This window comes from Phoenix dactylifera, chromosome 17, assembly GCF_051530095.1.
Source record: "Phoenix dactylifera cultivar Ajwa chromosome 17, Ajwa_hap1_PhDact_Kaust_v1.1, whole genome shotgun sequence".
NCBI classification, from domain to species: Eukaryota; Viridiplantae; Streptophyta; class Magnoliopsida; order Arecales; family Arecaceae; genus Phoenix; species Phoenix dactylifera.
In genome coordinates this window covers 445,255-465,613 of record NC_143206.1, presented here as the reverse complement: position 1 = coordinate 465,613, position 20,359 = coordinate 445,255, and the positions used below count along the sequence as shown (strand labels likewise).

The following is a 20,359-nucleotide window of genomic DNA, read 5'->3' as shown; positions in this document are numbered from 1 at the left end:
ATTGAAGATGAAACCCTCATGTCAGAATCTGCTGATGAGGCTTTACCTGGCACCATACAACACCAGCAGAGCATCCGAACCAACCGAATCTCAGGTTAATTTTTTCTGCTGTTCCGTTGTACTCAACCAACTCCCTTACAGATCTAGAGCTTGGCTTACATTGGACAATAATTATGACCATGACATATCGTTTACTTAGTTAAGCTGAAAGATGGACGGCTTTTGCTGGCAGTCATACAGAGGCTCAAAGTTGCCTCCTCCATAGATGACGGTGATTCCTTGGGTGAAATAATGTCATTAGAGGAGATAATGGAAATTAAATTTTCAATCTAGCAGTGATTGATAGCAAATATCTTCATACACATCACCTAAACCTACAACAGGACACAGATCAAGCTATCTGTTTCTGAAACCAAGATTTTGCAAGCTTGTTAACACAAAATTTCTTATCATTTTATGTGCAGCATGTCATTCTCCAAAACAGTGATATTGTGGGGAATCATGCTTCATATCATTTTATGTGCAGCATGTCATTCCCCAAAGCAGTGATATTGTGGGAAATCATATGCTTTTATACATCCATGGAGGTCTCAAACTGTCTATGCATATAACACACTGTAAATATGTTCTTACAACATGATGCATTCAAACCAAATTCCATCAGTCCTCCCCGTGAACTGCCAGCATTCTGATCAGATGTTGAAGGATGGTAACTTTAGCAATGTATATTAGAGCCAAATCAATCGGAATGCTGTAGAGCTTCCCTGAGATTCTTCAAGGCTTTATCATATGATACAAAGCCCATGAACCAGAATTCATGGTTGTCCATGGTAATGATCTGGATGTATTTCTCTGCAGGGTTCCCAACATTAGCTGAAGAATTAACTGATCTCAGCTGCTCCAGTCCCACAACAACCTGTATATGTGGATGTATTGTTAGGACTTAAGAATATCGCAATAGCTGAAGAGAAAAGGTTGAAGGTGAAGCTATACGCAATGGACAGCAAGGAGAGCAATGAATTTGTTTAAAAAATGGAGACTTCAACCTACAAATAGTAGAACAAAAATAACAGATGTACCTTGTGAAAAGACAACCAAATGCTGGTCCTATTCATTTCTTATTCATTGCCATTTCTACTTTTCAATTTCTAAAAGAGGAGAATTCGAAGTACCAAAGCTACTGCAGCAGTAAAAATGTAATTCTTTCCAATAATTCAAAGCAATTATCCATGTAGAATGTGTCATATAAATGTTCTATGCTACAATTTGTGAAGGGCCAAGAGACAAAAGATGAACCTGGTAATAAATCCACTCCTGCTGAACTTCGGAGACATTGTGGCAGAGAGGTTTATCACTACAAAAAGCAAGCCTTCTTGTGGATATATAAAGAGTTCCTATCGCCGGGCCTGATGAAGTAGAGAGATAACAAGCATATGCATTTTTCAGTTGTTCTCCTGGAAGAATACCAAATGTCTGCTGAAAAACCTTGCCACGTCCACCTTCTGCAAGCACTTTTGTTCCTTGTGCAAGCCTAGCCATGGCTGCGTTGGTAACACTAGGACCAGTTTTAACTGTTTAACAAGAGGACACAGGCATATTAGCTAACCTTTTTTGGGAGGGAAGTAAGATATTAACTATCATTTCATACTTCTATTTAATGTCAAAGTGTGCTAAAATGGAAGTTTATCCATTTCCAAGATATAAATACTCAACACAAAAGGTCATTGAATTTACAAAATCACAGAATTAGAAACCAAAACATGCAGAGATATTATAAGTCAAAAGCTCCCAAAATTCACAGATGCAATATTAGTCTTTCAAAAATCAAACATCTCTGCTAGATGGATTTTCAAACCAATAACAAATGCAATTTTTATTGGCTTATGACAAAATCAAGGACATAAACCTATACTACAACTAAGAAAAGAATTCCAAAATGTGGAAATAGAACTTCCATCTTCAACAAATTGGTTCACTATTTTACCTCAATATAGAAATTTCATATGAATCAGAAAACTAGATAAATAGATGGAAACATTTTAACAGATCTAGGCCACACAAGACATATTTCCCAAATAAGAAGCACGAATACATCAAGCAAAGCATTTCATCAACAACAGCAACATTTCATTGTCCAAGAAGAAAATTGTTTTTCATTTATTTTTCTTTTGTCACGATACAATAGATATACTTACTTTATTGATTCAGAAAAGACTCCGTAGTGGTTAGTGTACATAAAATACCAAGACAGGCAGTGAGGCATAATCATAAATAACTGCAACCATGTTTTAATGAAACATGTATTAATGTGACTAAATCAAAGTCAGTCAACAGGAAAGAACACAAGTAATATGTTAGTTAATTGTGAAAATTCATCAACTGCTGGAAATTGAAGTGGTTGGTCTTCCAAATAGACCTGTAGGTTAAAGGTCAATATTCCTTCTTTGATCTTCAACATTAGAAACTAATGACTGAAGATCTTCACAATGCTATTTTCAATCAATTGATGTTCAGCCTTGAGATCTTCAACAATCAAGCCATCATTCATTAAGTCTATCATGATCAAGTAAACTGGTACCTAGTACAAATTATGGACCCTTCCTCAAGCACATCCAGATCAAATCATCCAATTATTTAAACTATAAATGTTGTCATCTAAAAATGATGCCTTGTGACAGCACACAAAAGCCTAAATTACAGAAAGTAATTGAACCAATGCTTCTCCACAGGGATCCTGCTTCCATTGTATGAATTCAGCGAAGATGCTCCTTGATGATAACCATATATATTGCATAAATCTATGCTTTAAATTATATTAAAGAGAAAGGAAGGAAGAGTTAAAATATGGACATCCTGCTAATCTTTGTTTTTTCCAATTACAAAATACCATATGCCTACATATAATAAGCCATAATGATTGAATCCTTGAGCAATCAAAAGTTATTCACATCATCTATTATAAGCTTATTTGGCTCTTAAATTAATCTTATGACTAAATATAATTTATATAGCTTATTCCACCAGGAAACTTTAAGTTCAACAAGGTATCTTTAAGTATCCAAAATCATATATTGTAGAGCTAAAATGCATACACACACATACAAACATAAAATTATGGTGCTCACATTATAATTTGCTTTGCAAATGAAAGGTCGATCTAGTATAAGATCTCAAACCAAAAACTTTTCATGAAATCCAATCACACCAAAAAAACCTTTTCTCTCCAATCTTCTAAAGTTTTTTTTCTTAAAGTACAAGTTTCTAGCATTCTAGCAATCGAAGTCATCCTTGCTGGTAACAAACCACGGTTGAAAATATTGAGCAGTTCAGCGCATATCTAGGCCTCCTCGATACAAGGAGTCTCGATTCAATATAGAGAGGCTTGGTTCAAGCAAAAACCATTAACCACTACCAAGCTGCCAAAACGAAGGGTCGATCAGTAGTTCAGGGATGGAATGCGGCTGCTTTGCTCCAAACTGATCTTGGGCTGCTCCTAAACTATGGATCAGTAGTTGAGAGATGGAATGCAGCTTGTTTGTTCAAGACTGATCGTGGACTGCTCCTAAACTAAGCGATACACCAAGATAACGCTCATGAAGTGGTATAACGGGTGATTTTTCCCTTGTTTTCAACCATTGGAAGGTGGAGACAAGAGGAAGTTGAGAGAAGCTCCTATAGGAATTTTTCATATTGGATAGGCCAATTTAAATATTTTTAAGCTCAAATTCTAGATAGATAATTTTATAGCATATATATATATATTTTTAAAAAAATTCATCAATAAGCTGATCATTAGTTTGTGACTAATTGGCAAAATTAGAAAAAAACTAAACTGAAATTATATTTATTTGATCATCATTCCCTAAACCTGACTATTAATTAGCAAATTCTAGGACCAATTCTGATAGATATGTTTTAGATGTAGAGTTATAAGTCATGTGATGTTATGTGATATATATATATATATATATATATATATATATATATATATATATATATATATATATATATATATATATATATATATATATATATTTAAGACATCAGCACACACAAGGCCTTAATTAAAGCAATTATTTGATACTCCACCTTATTTCTTAAAAAACATATAGTTAGATAGAAAAATATGATAAAAACCCAAAATCAGACTTTGGAGGCTAAAACAAGCTGTACTAAGGATGTTTGATGCATATCTATGCATACCCATCTATACCCTTTGTCCCTACAATCCTCTATAGGATGCATGCCTTATCCAACCATGATTAAGAAGGTATCGATTCTTGGTATTTCAAACCTTGTACCAGGCCTGCTCATGCTGCTTCGGCGGCGCTTTTTCGCCTTCTCTTCGCTCTGGACAGGAGCGCTAATGGACACGGGGAGGGAGCAGGCGAAGCGTGTCGTTCGTAATGGAAAGAAAGAGACCACGACTTCGCCTCTTTGTTGGAAGAAATAAGTCTTTTCATTTTTCTCTTCTTTAAGTCTTCCCAATTCCCAATTATCTTGATACCTATTGCACAAAAGAGATTTTTTATCCCAAAGAGGTCTACGAATAATTCTGGAAAAACGTCAACGGCTCCTAGAGGCAATGAATGACGATGTCTTGCGCTAGTCTGAATCCTACATTTTAAACAAAAGACTTTTATGATTAGATTATTGAGATAACTAATTTTTCCTATCACAATTTAAGAAGGATAGGAATGAGATGAGTTAAACTAACTTGCCCTACTAAACAGTAAAAGAAATTAAACCTCCACTCCTTTGAAATGAGATGTATCAATTTTGAGTCATCATAAGATATCCTTCAAGAACTCCATCTAGTTTTTGTACATAGTCGGTACTAGGCCTGGATAAAGTAGGAGGGTTATAGTAGCTTGATGGTGAGGATGATAGTGTTATTTTGATGATTAACAAGCAATTATCTAGAGTATGCTATAAGTTAAATTGATACTTCATTTATAAGTTCATTACTCTCAGTATATTTGGTTAATTGAAAATAGATACATGACTTTGTTCATTTGAATGAATCTAACCTTGAGAATGCAGCAAAGTGTGGATTGAGTCGACCTAAAGGTTGATTGGGTCGACCCCGGCACATCAAGAAATCATTTGGCACACTCCTGCAAAAATGGCACAAATGAACAGTGAGTTGGGTCGACCCAAGGTAAGCATGAGTCGACCCAACCTTGAAGAACCTCAAAAACACAACTGAAGAATGCTCTCTGAATTTACTGAGAGGGTCGACCCAAACAGTGGTTGAGTCGACCCAAGCTTGAGTCGACCCAAACCCTGAGAGGGTCGACCCAAAGGCAAGACAGAAAGACAGACAGAAATTGGTTCTCTGGAATTACTGAGAGGGTCGACCCAAGAAGAAGTTGAGTCGACCCAAGTGGACTTTGAGTCGACCCAAAGAATGGTTGGGTCGACCCATGGGAAGGAAGGCTGAAATTGAAGTTTCTGTGGTTTCTGAGAGGGTCGACCCAAGGAATGTTTGAGTCGACCCAAGGCAAAGTTGGGTCGACCCAAGGACAGGTTGAGCCGACCCAAACACGGGCTGAACAGTAACGGCTAGTTCTGCAACTGTACTTTTTGTCCTTCCCAAGGTGAGTAACGGCTAGTTTTTCAAATCTAACCATTGGGACTTGTCCTAAGAAGGTGGGAAGCTATTTAAAGGGGCACTATTCATCAGAGAGAACAACTTTTGAATGGAATATCAAAGAGTACCCAAGAATACAAAAGTGCCCTAATCTTCTTCATCAAGAGCTTCATTCAAGAATCAAAGAAAGGGATTGAGCAGATTCAAAGAGGCATCAAGAGCTCCATCCCCCTTAAAGAGTGAAGCATCCTTGACAAAGAAGAGCAAAGCGACTTCAAAGCGATAAATACTTTCTAACTCTTCCTTGTAGCTTATATTGTTTCATATGCTCATTTAGGAGTTTGAATCTTTCCTTTTGTTTATTAAACACTTTGTAAAGGTTCGTTGGTGAGCCCGCAAAACCAACAAAGGTTTTTGGTGAATCCGGAAAACCAAAGTGTAAAGGTTAGTTGGTGAGCCCGCAAAACCAACAAAGGTTTTTGGTGAACCCGGAAAACCAAAGTATATAGGTTCGTTGGTGAGCCCGTAAAACCAACAAAGGTTTTTGGATTGTGAGCCCGGAAAACAATCCAACTGTAATCCGCGAGATTATAGTGAATTCCCAAGGGGACGCTTGGGGAGTGGACGTAGGTGCTAAGGAGAGCACCGAACCACTATATATTGTTGTGTTTGTGTTGTGCTTGTGTTTTCATTTACTCTTGCATCATCTTCTACTCTTGCGTTAGTTTAACTCACTCAAATAGCTTAAGAAAGCATCCACCGCACTTAATTAAGAAAACGTTTAAAGCATCAAAATTTAGAAGAAACCAATTCACCCCCCCTCTTGGCTTGTCACCTTGGGCAACAAGTGGTATCAGAGCGAGGTGCTCTAATAGTGCTCATTGATCTAACAATCAAGAGTTAAAGATCATGACAACCCAAGTGGGATGTGCAATGAGTGAGGGGCAATCTACAAATAGACCACCTCTATTTAATGGCACAAACTACACATATTGGAAAGCTAGAATGAGGATATTCATTCAAGCTTCGGACTATGAACTGTGGCAAATCATCACTAGAGGACCTCACATACCCACACTTAACATAGATGGCACTATCATACCCAAACCAGAAATGGATTGGAATGAAAGTGATAGAAGATTAGCACAGTTAAATGCAAAAGCTGTAAATACACTTTACTGCTCTTTAGATGTAAATGAATTTAATAGAATATCCACTTGCACCACCGCCAAAGAAATTTGGGATAGACTTGAGGTCACACATGAAGGGACCAATCAAGTTAAGGAGTCCAAGATAAACATATTAGTACACAAGTATGAACTGTTTAAAATGAAATCTACTGAGTCCATAACTGATATGTTTACTCGTTTTACTGATATTATAAATGGGCTTAAAAGTTTAGGAAAGTCTTATTCTAACTCTGATTTGGTGCGTAAAATTCTCAGGTCTCTACCAAGGAATTGGGAGGCCAAGGTAACCGCTATTCAAGAGGCAAAGGACCTCAACACACTGCAGTTAGAGGAGCTCCTAGGATCTCTCATGACCCATGAGTTGACAATGAGGCAAAATTCAGAAGATGAGGTCAAGAGAAGAAAACCCATTGCCCTAAAGACTACCACCCCTAGACAACAAACTGAATCGGAAGATTCAGATGATGATGAAGATATTGATGAAGAAGGGATGGCAGTGCTTGGGAGAAAATTCAGAAGATTCATGAGAGGTAAGAATAAGTTCCATAAAAAGAAACCCTTTCTTAAAGGTAACTCAAGCAAAGAAAAGGTTAAGGATAAGGAAAAAGAAAAGGAGACTCCCATTTGCTATGAGTGTAACAAACCCGGGCATTATAAGATAGATTGCCCAGATTTGAAGAGGATGGCAAGAAAGTTGAAAAAGAAGAATTTTATGGCCGATTGGAGTGAAAGTGAGGAATCAAGTTCGGAGGACGAAGATCATCAAGACACGGCCCAAATATGTCATATGGCCAATGACGATGAGGTAGATTCTGAACTTGACTGTGATTTTACTGTTGATGAATTGCATGATGCATTCTTAGAACTCATGGAAGAACATAAGAAAGTAATTAATAAAAATAAAGCTCTAAAAGAAGAAAATCAATCTCTCATTAAAGATAAGATAAAACTGTCTCATAACTATGAAACATTAAGTAGGAAACTTGAAAATGAAACTAAAAATCTAATTGCTGAAAATGTCAAGCTAAAAGAAGATGCTGAAAAATATAAATCTTTGGTAGATAGATTTACTCTTAGTTCTACCAAATTAAACTTGATTCTTGATAGCCAAAAAGCTGTATATGATAAGGCCGGTTTAGGGTATAGAACAAATAGGAAACAAAAACTCTTAAAGAATATTTTTGTAAAAGCTAAAAGGGAAAATATTACTTGTTATTGTTGTAATAAGATAGGACATAGAGCATATGAATGTAATTTTAGAAAGTCTAGTCAAAACAGATCAAGTAATAATCAAAAGATAAAATTCAAGAAAGTTTGGGTTCCAAAAGGAACATGGAGTACTAACCCTAAAGGACCCAACTTAGCTTGGGTACCTAAAGGTTCTTCTTGATCTTGATTGCAGGTGTGTCTTGCAGCTGATAAAATGGAAAAACGATGGTATCTAGATAGTGGCTGTTCAAGACACATGACCGGTGACGAAGATCAATTTGTCACCTTGGAACCAAAGAAAGGTGGAGTAGTGACCTATGGAGACAATGGTAAAGGGTATATCATTGGAAAGGGTAATATTTTCATTGCTCCATCTATTTTTATAGAAAATGTTTTATTAGTTAAGGGTTTGAAACATAACCTTCTTAGCATAAGTCAATTTTGTGATAAAGGATTTAAAGTTACATTTGAAGCATCTGTATGCATAATCACAAATCCTAAAGATAATAGCATTGTACTTGTAGGACAAAGGCAAAGAAATATTTACTTAGTAGATCTTCATGAGTTAGGCAAGAAAAATGGTTTATGCTTAATTACTAATGAAGAAAAGAAAATTGAAACTAGTTGGCTTTGGCATCGAAGATTAGGACATGCTAGTATGGAATTAATATCAAAACTAGTTAAGAAGGAATTAATAAAGGATGTGCCAAAATTGATTTTTGAAAAGGACAAAATATGTGGACCATGTTCATTGGGAAAACAAACTAAGTCATCTTTCAAATCGAAAAACGTAGTATCAACAACTAGACCATTTGAACTCATACACATGGATCTATTTGGACCTACTAGAACTACAAGTCTAGGAGGAAAGAAATATGGACTAGTTATTGTTGATGATTTTTCAAGGTATACATGGGTTTCATTTTTGGCACATAAGAATGAAGCATTTTCAGAATTTTTGAAACTATATAATAAAATCATAAATGAAAAGAAACTCACCTTAGTAGCCATTCGAAGTGATCATGGTACTGAATTTGAAAATCAACACTTCGAGGAATTTTGCACTAAAAATGGAATATCACATCAATTTTCAGCACCTAGAACGCCTCAACAAAATGGGGTTGTTGAAAGGAAAAATAGGACATTGGCAGAAATGGCACGCACAATGTTGTGCGAGTCAAATCTTCCAAAGTACTTTTGGGCTGAAGCTATAAACACCTCTTGCCATATTCTAAATCGAGTTTTAATACGACCTATAACTAAGAAAACTCCTTATGAACTTTGGAAGAATAAGAAACCAACTGCAAAATATTTTAAAGTGTTTGGATGTAGATGTTTTATCTTAAATAATGGCAAGGAGGACTTAAGTAAATTTGATGCCAAGTCAGATGAAGGTATCTTCTTAGGATACTCCACATCTAGCAAGGCATACAGAGTATTCAACAAAAGAACCTTAGTAGTAGAAGAGTCAGTCAATATTATATTTGATGAGTCTGATAGTGAGTCTGCTAGGAAAGAAAATACTATTGATGATGATACAGGAATTATCGACTTTGAAAAGTTGAAAATTGATGACGTGCCAAATCAAGATAAGGGAGATGATTGCGTGCCACCACAACCCCAAGACGTGCCAAAAGAATGGAGGTATGCACATGGACATCCTAAAGATTTAATCATTGGTGATCCATCTCAAGGGGTAAGAACTCGATCATCTCTTAGAAATTTAAATGATTATCTTGCTTTCGTTTCACAATTAGAACCTAAAACTTATGAAGAGGCTGAAAAAGATACTAACTGGATAAATGCCATGCAAGAGGAATTAAATCAATTTAAAAGAAGTAATGTATGGACATTAACTGAAAGACCAAAGCATAATTCAGTAATTGGAACAAAATGGGTATTTAGAAATAAATTAGATGAAAATGGATTAGTTATAAGGAATAAGGCTAGACTTGTAGCTAAGGGATACAATCAAGAAGAAGGAATAGATTTTGATGAGACATTTGCTCCTGTAGCTAGATTAGAGGCTATTAGATTGCTTCTGGCATTTGCATGTTTCATGGATTTTAAATTATATCAAATGGATGTGAAGAGTGCATTCTTAAATGGTATTATTGAGGAGGAAGTATATGTAGAACAACCTCCAGGATTTGAAAATCATGAATTGCCAAATCATGTGTTTAAACTACATAAGGCATTATATGGATTAAAGCAAGCACCTAGGGCTTGGTATGATCGACTGAGTAAATTTCTGCTTGAAAATAATTTTTGTAGAAGAAATGTATGTATTGAGCATATATGCACGGAAAAACAATTGGCCGACATATTTACCAAACCATTGAGTGAAGATAGATTCTGTATGCTCAGGAGGGAATTAGGCATATGTGATCCTTTTTATTAAAGAAATATAAAAGGGAGATAGTAGTCTCATGATACATTCCTCTAATTTCAAAAATCCCATGAAACATGAGTCAAATTTGTTATCTATAGATTTCTTACTCATGTATCATTGTTCCATAAAGAGTTTATAAGGATTGGAAGCAAGGAAAACTTTTTAGAAGCAAAAAGGAAGAGAAAAGAAAATTACTGCACTTGGGTCGACCCAACCCAGAACATGGGTCGACCCAACGTTGAGTCGACCCAAGAAAATCTTGAGTCGACCCAACGTCGGGACCCCACTGTTATAAGGGGGCCCGAGAGCATTTCTAGGGCACTATTTGGCCTTTGTCTTCTTCCGAAAAATCTACTCCCCACTCTCCAATCTCCACTAAACTCCTCCAAACAGTAGATTTCCTAAAGATCTTGGAGAAATGGGACCCAAACGAGCCGTGGCCAAGAGATTCGGAAGAGTGACTCGGATCCAACGGGAGGAAAGGCAACCTACCGAGCCATCTCCCGTGTCTCCACGACGTGAGGCACGTGCGGAGGCCCCTCCTCCTCCTTCCCCCTCAGTGATCCTTGCAAGATTTGCGGGGAGGCCGGTTACTACCGGGAGAAGGATCCATTCGGAGTTTTTCAATCAAGAAGGGTTTCGGATTTGGGAATGGATCCAAAGACAAGGTTGGGAGTATCTTTGCTCCCTAGATGTGGTAATCTACCCCGGTTTGGTACAAGAGTTCTATGCCTTCCTCAAGACTGGTTTGGGAGGGCTTGTTTCAGAAGTTCGAGGGGTTCGAATCCGAGTATCCGAGGAGAGCTTGAGTGAGCTACTTCATCTACCCTGCATAGGAGCCACTCCGGAAAGGCCAGAAAACAAAATGAGAGCTCTACAATTGATCATGGAAAATGAGAACTTCGATTTCTCCACGAAGGTAATAGCTAGTTCTCTTTCCGCTGAAATGAGATTACTGCTCAATATGATCAATAGGATTTTGTTTCCAAAGACCGGGAGATTCGATCTCATCACTGAGCGAGATCTAGCAGTGATGGAGTGTATGATTCGAGGGACTCCCCTAAATCTTCCGGCTATGATATTGAGACAGATGAGGAAGGTAATGTGCAGCAACAGGGTATCACTACCTTATGGTATGATACTCACTTTGATATTTAGACAGCACGGTTTACCTCTCGAGGAGGAGGCATCCAAGAGTCTGCATCACACTGACACGTACACTGCACGGACACTTATACGCATGGGATATGAGAAAGTGAACGGGCAGTGGATTCACACAGGTGCAGGCATTCAGGGTGAGGCACCAGAGGGAGATGCACCAGAGGATGAGGATGAGGAGCCTATGGATCATCCTACTGTACCCTCAGAGGCTGGACCATCGTCATCCGCTCCTCCGACAGATACGGATGACTTCTGGAGCAGGATGACAGAGCTCATGACAGCTCAGGCGATGACTATTACTGACGGGCTCACGAACCGATTGGACGCCCGGTTGGATGTCATGTCTGCTGAGATCAGTGATCTAAGGCAGCAGATAGGAGCACTCCGGAGAGAGAGAGACACATGGACCATCTGTGCCACAGGCTGCTGAGTCAGAAATATCGGCACAGAGTCATCCCGCTCGTCGTGCTCCACGCCAGACACAGTCTCACCAGGCTCGACCTCCCCTCGCCACGTATGCTAGGAGGATGAGGACTAGATCCCAGCCATTAGATTCCCCCTAGGCTGATCTTAGCGTCTATGTTTAGAGCCTAGGCTAGATATCTAGTTCTCACATGTATCTTGCTTTTCTCCTAAGTATCTTGTTTTTATCTTATGTATCTTTAAATCTTGATTAAGGAACATTGTATCTGTCTTTGTTTTTGACATGAATGTATGAAAATGTTCCTATTTTGATCAATGAAGTTTGAAGCTTATTATTTATTGCATCTTTTCCCATATATATATTTTTGATGATAACAAAAAGGGGGAGAAGAAAAGAAAGAGTATTTAAGAAAAGAAAGAGTATTTAAGAAAAGAAAGAGTATTAAGAAAAGAAAGAGTATTCAATTTAAGTAAAGAAAGAGTATTTTATTTAACAAGTAAAGAAAGAGTATTAATTTTGGGAGAAGTAAAGAAATATAACAAAAAGGGGAGAAATAAAGATAAAAGTTATGTAAAGAAAAGAGAAATAAATGGGCAAACAAATTGAAAATCATATAAAAAAGCTTATACATCTAAGGGGGAGCAATTTGTAACAATGAAATTGACTAAATCAAAAATTTCCATCAAAGTTCAGAATTTGGCACATATAAATTCAGAATTTGGCACGCACCTCTCGCACCCCGATACATAACCTGAAACTCAGAGTTTATCTCCAATTTTTGAAGTTTCATTGCTAATGAATTATAAATGAAAGGGGGAGCAATTCAAAAAGTCAAATTGGCAACATTTGAATGATATAGGGGGAGATTTCACAAGTATATATGAAAAGCTGAAATTCAGCAATTTAATCCCTTTTATAAACTGACTTTAAAGACAAGTATCAATAGACTTATACTCTTTATTTTGTAATCATCAAAAAGGGGGAGATTGAGGATGATAGTGTTATTTTGATGATTAACAAGCAATTATCTAGAGTATGCTATAAGTTAAATTGATACTTCATTTATAAGTTCATTACTCTCAGTATATTTGGTTAATTGAAAATAGATACATGACCTTGTTCATTTGAATGAATCTAACCTTGAGAATGCAGCAAAGTGTGGATTGAGTCGACCCAAAGGTTGATTGGGTCGACCCCGGCACATCAAGAAATCATTTGGCACACTCCTGCAAAAATGGCACAAATGAACAGTGAGTTGGGTCGACCCAAGGTAAGCATGAGTCGACCCAACCTTGAAGAACCTCAAAAACACAACTGAAGAATGCTCTCTGGATTTACTGAGAGGGTCGACCCAAACAGTGGTTGAGTCGACCCAAGCTTGAGTCGACCCAAACCCTGAGAGGGTCGACCCAAAGGCAAGACAGAAAGACAGACAGAAATTGGTTCTCTGGAATTACTGAGAGGGTCGACCCAAGAAGAAGTTGAGTCGACCCAAGTGGACTTTGAGTCGACCCAAAGAATGGTTGGGTCGACCCATGGGAAGGAAGGCTGAAATTGAAGTTTCTGTGGTTTCTGAGAGGGTCGACCCAAGGAATGTTTGAGTCGACCCAAGGCAAAGTTGGGTCGACCCAAGGACAGGTTGAGCCGACCCAAACACGGGCTGAACAGTAACGGCTAGTTCTGCAACTGTACTTTTTGTCCTTCCCAAGGTGAGTAACGGCTAGTTTTTCAAATCTAACCATTGGGACTTGTCCTAAGAAGGTGGGAAGCTATTTAAAGGGGCACTATTCATCAGAGAGAACAACTTTTGAGTGGAATATCAAAGAGTACCCAAGAATACAAAAGTGCCCTAATCTTCTTCATCAAGAGCTTCATTCAAGAATCAAAGAAAGGGATTGAGCAGATTCAAAGAGGCATCAAGAGCTCCATCCCCCTTAAAGAGTGAAGCATCCTTGACAAAGAAGAGCAAAGCGACTTCAAAGCGATAAATACTTTCTAACTCTTCCTTGTAGCTTATATTGTTTCATATGCTCATTTAGGAGTTTGAATCTTTCCTTTTGTTTATTAAACACTTTGTAAAGGTTCGTTGGTGAGCCCGCAAAACCAACAAAGGTTTTTGGTGAACCCGGAAAACCAAAGTGTAAAGGTTAGTTGGTGAGCCCGCAAAACCAACAAAGATTTTTGGTGAACCCGGAAAACCAAAGTGTATAGGTTCGTTGGTGAGCCCGTAAAACCAACAAAGGTTTTTGGATTGTGAGCCCGGAAAACAATCCAACTGTAATCCGCGAGATTATAGTGAATTCCCAAGGGGACGCTTGGGGAGTGGACGTAGGTGCTAAGGAGAGCACCGAACCACTATATATTGTTGTGTTTGTGTTGTGCTTGTGTTTTCATTTACTCTTGCATCATCTTCTACTCTTGCGTTAGTTTAACTCACTCAAATAGCTTAAGAAAGCATCCACCGCACTTAATTAAGAAAACGTTTAAAGCATCAAAATTTAGAAGAAACCAATTCACCCCCCCCCCCCTCTTGGCTTGTCACCTTGGGCAACAGATGGCTAGCATAAAATAATAGTCACAACATATAAACATGAATCTATATAAGAAAATCATTAAGAGTGTTCCCTACTAGCGATGCACTACATCGGACTTCAGTGGAAAGTGTGCAGAGGTTAACTAGGATGTTCCTCAGGAGCAACATACTACATCGACACCCAAATATGGTGGGAAGTAGGCAAGGATTCTCACACTTTAATGGATACGTCTGGGTAACGAAGTAGTAGAAATTATTGTAGACAAGAGTTTAAATTAGTGATAAGAGAGTAGTAGATAGAATAACCTTGATACAATTAGAGTTAGGAGAGGAGGCTATTAGTATTTTGGTGCATATGCTCCTCATGTAAGTTGGATGATGCTACAAAACAATGCTTTTGGGAGGATATGGATGGACTACGTCAAGAAAATTCTAGTGAAGAAAAGATATTTATCGGAGGAGATTTTAATGCGCACGTAAAAAAAATAATATAAATTTTGAAAGTGTTCATGAAGGTTATGGTTTCGAAGATAAAAGCAAGGAAGCAAATATTATTTTGAGGTTCATGATGATAGATGACCTAGTATTAGCTAATACTTTCTTTAAAAACAAGGATTCTCACTTTATAACTTTTTAAAGTGAGCTTAATACTAGTCATAGATTTCTTCTTTACTCAAAAGACAAATCAAATTTTTTATAAAGATTGTAAAGTTATACTAGATGAAAGCTTAACTATCCAACATAGATTGGTGGTTTTGAATGTGCATATTAGGAAATGAAAGAATAGGACTAAAGAAAATAGAAATTCAAGTATAGCTCATTAGGCATATATCATCCTGAATTAGTGCCTAGTAAGAAATTCAAGTATCCCTTTTGCACTAATATAGATGAGCTTACTAGGCATATATTCAGGACGATATTCATTAGGCCCTGTTTGAGGGAGCTGTTAGCAGTAGAGCTTTTAGAAGTGGAGCTGTTAGAAGTAGAGCTTTCTGAAGTAGAGCTTTTATAAAAAGTTGTTTGCTGTTTGGTAACTATATTTTTAAAATGCTGTGGCACTTTAACATGTATTTAGTAAACAAACTAAGAAAGTACTTTTGTATGACAAAATTACCATAAAGGATATTGCATAGTATTATACAACAGAGCATAATAAAATATAATATATATTAATACATAAATATATGATATAGTATAATATTACTGTAATGTAATATAATATTACTGTAATGTAATATAATATTACTATAATATAGTAATATAATATTATATACTATAGCATAATAATTTAATATAATATTAAATTATTTAACATAACATATCAATGTATTATGATATAATGTAACATAATATTATATTTATAGTATAATACAATAATAAAATACAAAATATTATAATTATTAGCGTACATTAATTTTTCATAATATAACATAATATTAAATTATTTAACATAATATATTAATGTATTATGATATAATGTAATATAATATTATATTTATAATATAATACAATAATAGAAAACAAGAATACCTTTTCTTGCACGAAAGAGAGTCTGATCCATAGCTAGGGTTCTTTGTAAGGGCTTTAGCAGATTTTTAGGTTTATAAAAGGACAAAGTATGTAATTGTTATATTTTATTATAGATATTTTAGTCAAAAAAATTGCTTTCCGACAAAGCTCAAAATAGCTTTTTCGGAAAGCTCCAAAATGGAGCTTCTTATAAAAAATTGTTTTTAGCTTTCTGAAAAAGCTAAAACAGATTTTCAAAATTTTTACTAAGCATCCTTTTTCATCCAAAACTACTTTTGGAGGGCCAGAAAGTACTTTTTGACCCTCGAAAAGCTCTTCCAAACGGGCCTTAATGTATACTATTTGCAATGATATAGTCATAGTGGATAAAACTAAGGTTGGAGTGGAACATAAATTGAAATTATAGAGTGCGCTAGAATCTAAAGGTTTCAAGTTAAGTAGGACCAAGACAGAATATATGGAGTAGTTTTAATAGAATTAGAAATAGATATGAAGATGAAATTAAAATTGAGGATCCTAAAATTCTAAAGAGTAATAATTTTCAGTATTTAGAATCATTATTTATAAGAAAAGGGAGATTGAAGAGAATATTATCCATAGAATTATACCAAAATGGATAAAATGGAGGATATAGCTGGAATAGTGATTATAGGATACCTGCCAAGTTGTAAAGAAAATTTTTAGGAGAGGCATACAACCAGCTATACTTTGTTGTACAAAATGTTAGGCAGTTAGAAAACAATATATATATAAGATGACTATAGCTGAAATGAGAATATTGAGATAGATATATAATAATACAAGAAAATATAGAGTAAAAAATGAAGTAAAAGGTAGAGGTAAAACTAATTGTGGACAAATTGAGAGAATGATGATTTAGAGGCTAGAAGGAGGATGCACCAGTATGAAGGAGTAATTTGATACATGTAGAAGAAAAGAAAGGTAGGGGTAAACTGAAAATCACATGGGATAAAGTAGTATCGTTGTATCTTTTAGAAAGTTTAGCCCCCAAACAAAGTGGAATAGAGGTAAAGGACTCATGTAGCCAACCCCAACTAGTTTGGGACTAAGACTTAGTTGAGTTGGGCTGAGTTATAAGATACTCTTCCAAACAAGCTAAAACAATTAGCTGATAGTGGAACATCAATCAACTTATGGTAATGAGTTCCTTTTTCATTCACTCAAGAGTGAAAATAGATAGTCAAGTCTCATATAAAGTGCAATCAAAGATCTCATTGCGTCTGAAGTATGGCAACCTCAACCAAAATCTTGTAAATGAAATCTATATGCTCCATATTTGAGGCACTAAGTATGGTGATAATCATGTGATTATACCATCAAATATTTCATTCTTCATCATCAACTTTGTTGTGTTTGAATATCTATCAGATGAACTATGTTGGAGTATTGATAGATCATCATACAACATATAGACAACTACAAAATTTGATTATGAATGTCCTTCAAATGTTGGAGAGTGCAACAAATGTTCATCCAAAAATTCCTCGTGCAGGTTGACTGTCATAACCCCCTCATTTCATCTTCAAAGCTTAGAACTTAATGACTCTGTCAAGACAATCTTGAATCATGGGAATTTTAATTGACATGTATTTATTTAACCTTGAGATGTTCAACTACTAAATCATCACTTGTCAAGTACGTTGCAATCAAAACATCAAGTGGGACTAGGCACAAACAAATCTATCTTCCTCCAAATTTAAACCACATCTATCTACTCATTCAAGCAGCTAACCATCATCTAGTAATGTTCCTGCCTTGTTTGACAATTTTCACTAGTCCATGAGCTAAAAAAAAGAGCCTTTTGCAACAAGATTATAAAAACGGCTGGGATTGGGGGGTGTCCCATTCTGCAAAAAAACCAAGAAGGCCCCATATCATGGTATTTAAACCTTGCTTTGCAAGAAAGAAAGTTAGTAATTTCATAAAAACTTAGCATAAATCCTTGATAACTAGACATATATAAATTTTATAGCCATAGTTTTTGAACATAAATGTGAAAAGAAGGAAAAAGAAGGGAAAGTCAAAGCCTAATGCATCCAAGATCATGGAGGCAAATCCTCATGCCCAAAATAGCATAAACTTATCTAAGAAGTCCACTATCCATGAGAAGAAATATAAAAATGAAAATATAATTGAATAAATTAAGTAATATTCTCCAGTTTAATTACATATGGCTTTAGCTAGACATATGAGCCATAATGACCAAAGCCCAACAAAATGTAGACTTTTAACTATATTACTGCTTATAAGAACTCTTTATCTCATGACTCAGAGGAAGTATATTTGCATCCCTAATCCTACCAACAAATTTTAAGGTCATAATTACTTTGAAATAAACATGTTTGGTGCCTCAAAGACTTCTAGAAGATGCATATCATCAAGGAATCACAGAACCATATATTACAAAATCAAAATGAAAGCATGGATCTCTAGTTTTGGTACTCAAAAAAGTAGTAAGTACGGTGGAATCTGAAAATGTTATATTTAATTAGTATAAAATTGTGCACCTATGTCCCATCTGAAACCAAATCACACTAAAAGTAACCTTTTTCTTCCATTTTCTAGGTTACTCTCCATCAAGTTTCAGTTCTTTTAATTATGATCCAAGTTACTTTTTGTGGTTTAGATTCTAGCACTCTGCATCCCAAAGACCCCCATCACCCGATAATTGAGATCCTCAATCTTTCCTATGAGAGTCAAGCATCATGGTAATGTGATTTGCTAGGTTAACTCATTCTACTTAAAACACAAGCACAATGAAGCTCCAACTCTTCCAAGACAAGAAATTCATCCATATTAAGTCATCATAAAATGCATCGTCCTTCTCCATCCAGAACAAAAATGCTCAAGATAAAGCCAGTGACCCCCGATTTTCTACAGGGTTTGCAGAAACCAGCACGCTCCGAATTTATTTATTTTGCATCATCAAACGTTTGATCCCATGAGATTCCACAGGGCAAAAAGAAATACTCAACGCCTACGACGATTTCATCTAAAGCAGGCAGTTGGATGAATATGTTGGACCGGGTTCGTACGGTTAATTCGATACAGGTAGCCTATCGGGTCCCGACAGGAGGGAAGAGAGGCCTAGGGATTCAAATCAAAACTATAAATTTGAATTTCTGCAGGAGAGGGTAAGTCGACGGGAAACATACGGTGGTGCCAGACGTTTCCGGCGGCGTCCCCTGCTTTCCTGCTGTGGTCTTCCAGCTTCTTGCCGCACCGGTTGAGCATTCTGAGGATCATCTCCGTCGGACCTGCCACGACACAGGAAACGATCAACAACCTCAACAACTAAATCAATCCATCAATCAGTCAATCAATGATGAGAGACGATGGCTTAGTAGTGCTCGGCCAACGCACACTTGCCGGTGGATCCGGGGGCAGGGGACACATGCACATAAGGGTTGCCACCGTTGCCCCCACCACCACCAACGTGGGCGGATGAGGCGGACGGAGGGACGGAGTTGTTCATGTAGCGGGCGGAGGCGGTGGCTTGGGGGGAGGAGGAGGAGGAGGAGGAGGGGATGTAATCGACGGAGACCCAGGTGGCAGCCTGCTGGTTGGCCGGGTGGGCCTGGGGTGCCGCCGGCGTGCCCATCGCCCAAGCACCCCACCGACCCTCCTGCTTGCCTTCCATCTCTCTTCTCCCCTTTCCCGCTATCTTCTTTCTTTCCGCGAGCGAGCCTTTGGGGGACCGGGGGAAAAGCTCCTTAGCTTTTATACGAATCCATTACTCTTCGATTGGATTCCGCAGGAAGCAGGACAATGGCGAGGGGGAGCGCCTGGATCCAGAAACCCGCAGGGTATGTGATGCCGCGAGAGTCCGGCGCTGACGCGTTGTTTCACCGCAACCGCGGGGATTCGCGGCTTTTTATGAGCGTGCGGCGTCTCCAGCACGCGGCCCCTCGCACGGGTCGACATGCGGTCCGGCTCGAAGGTGAGGGAGAACCGGGTGATGACGTGGAAGCGCGCACGCCGAGGTGGCATGCTGGCACCCGAGGCGGAGGCGAGTCGAACGCCAACCAGGTGCGAGCACGCCGCATGCAGGAGCGTGGACGGTGCCGCTGGCCACACGAAGCGGATCAGAAACGGCTCCCTGGGACGTCAAACAGCAGAGATCTTCCACATATTCTTGCCACCTAAGAATGACCCGCTTGGTCCGACCTGTTCAAACGCGAATCTGGATCGTAGTGGGTACAGCCGATCCAAAGACACCAGCCACGTCGGAGGACACGATAAAAAGGTGCGGATCGCTTCCTCCTTCTGCGAAGGCGTGGGAGGACGGAATACCCTTCCTCTCTCT

General features: G+C 37.7%; 1 protein-coding gene across 2 annotated transcripts; it reads right to left on the bottom strand.

Moving 5' to 3' along the window:
- Nucleotides 1-418: 418 nt before the first annotated feature.
- On the bottom strand, nucleotides 419-20,328 carry LOC103720706 (GEM-like protein 1). 2 transcript variants are annotated; one of them, XM_008810543.5, is made up of 4 exons: nucleotides 19,417-20,328; nucleotides 19,209-19,310; nucleotides 1,297-1,571; nucleotides 419-916 (listed from the first exon to the last, which is right to left on the bottom strand). In XM_008810543.5, the coding sequence occupies exons 1-4, from the start codon at nucleotides 19,691-19,693 to the stop codon at nucleotides 740-742; spliced, it is 831 nt and encodes a 276-aa protein (XP_008808765.2). In that variant the 5' UTR covers nucleotides 19,694-20,328; the 3' UTR covers nucleotides 419-739. The 2 variants fall into 2 exon arrangements, with proteins under 2 accessions (XP_008808765.2, XP_008808766.2); XM_008810544.5 differs by having other exon boundaries at nucleotides 19,423-19,892.
- Nucleotides 20,329-20,359: the final 31 nt, after the last annotated feature.

What these genes read in the sequence shown, in the direction of transcription:
- LOC103720706 (XM_008810543.5), bottom strand. Translation starts at nt 19,693, where the DNA reads ATGGAAGGCAAGCAGGAGGGTCGGTGGGGTGCTTGGGCGATGGGCACG. An exon ending in CGGAAACGTCTGGCACCACC is followed by an intron (nt 1,572 to 19,208) that starts GTATGTTTCCCG and finishes CTTGTTAAACAG; the next exon opens with TTAAAACTGGTCCTAGTGTT. An exon ending in AGGAGTGGATTTATTACCAG is followed by an intron (nt 917 to 1,296) that starts GTTCATCTTTTG and finishes CCACATATACAG; the next exon opens with GTTGTTGTGGGACTGGAGCA.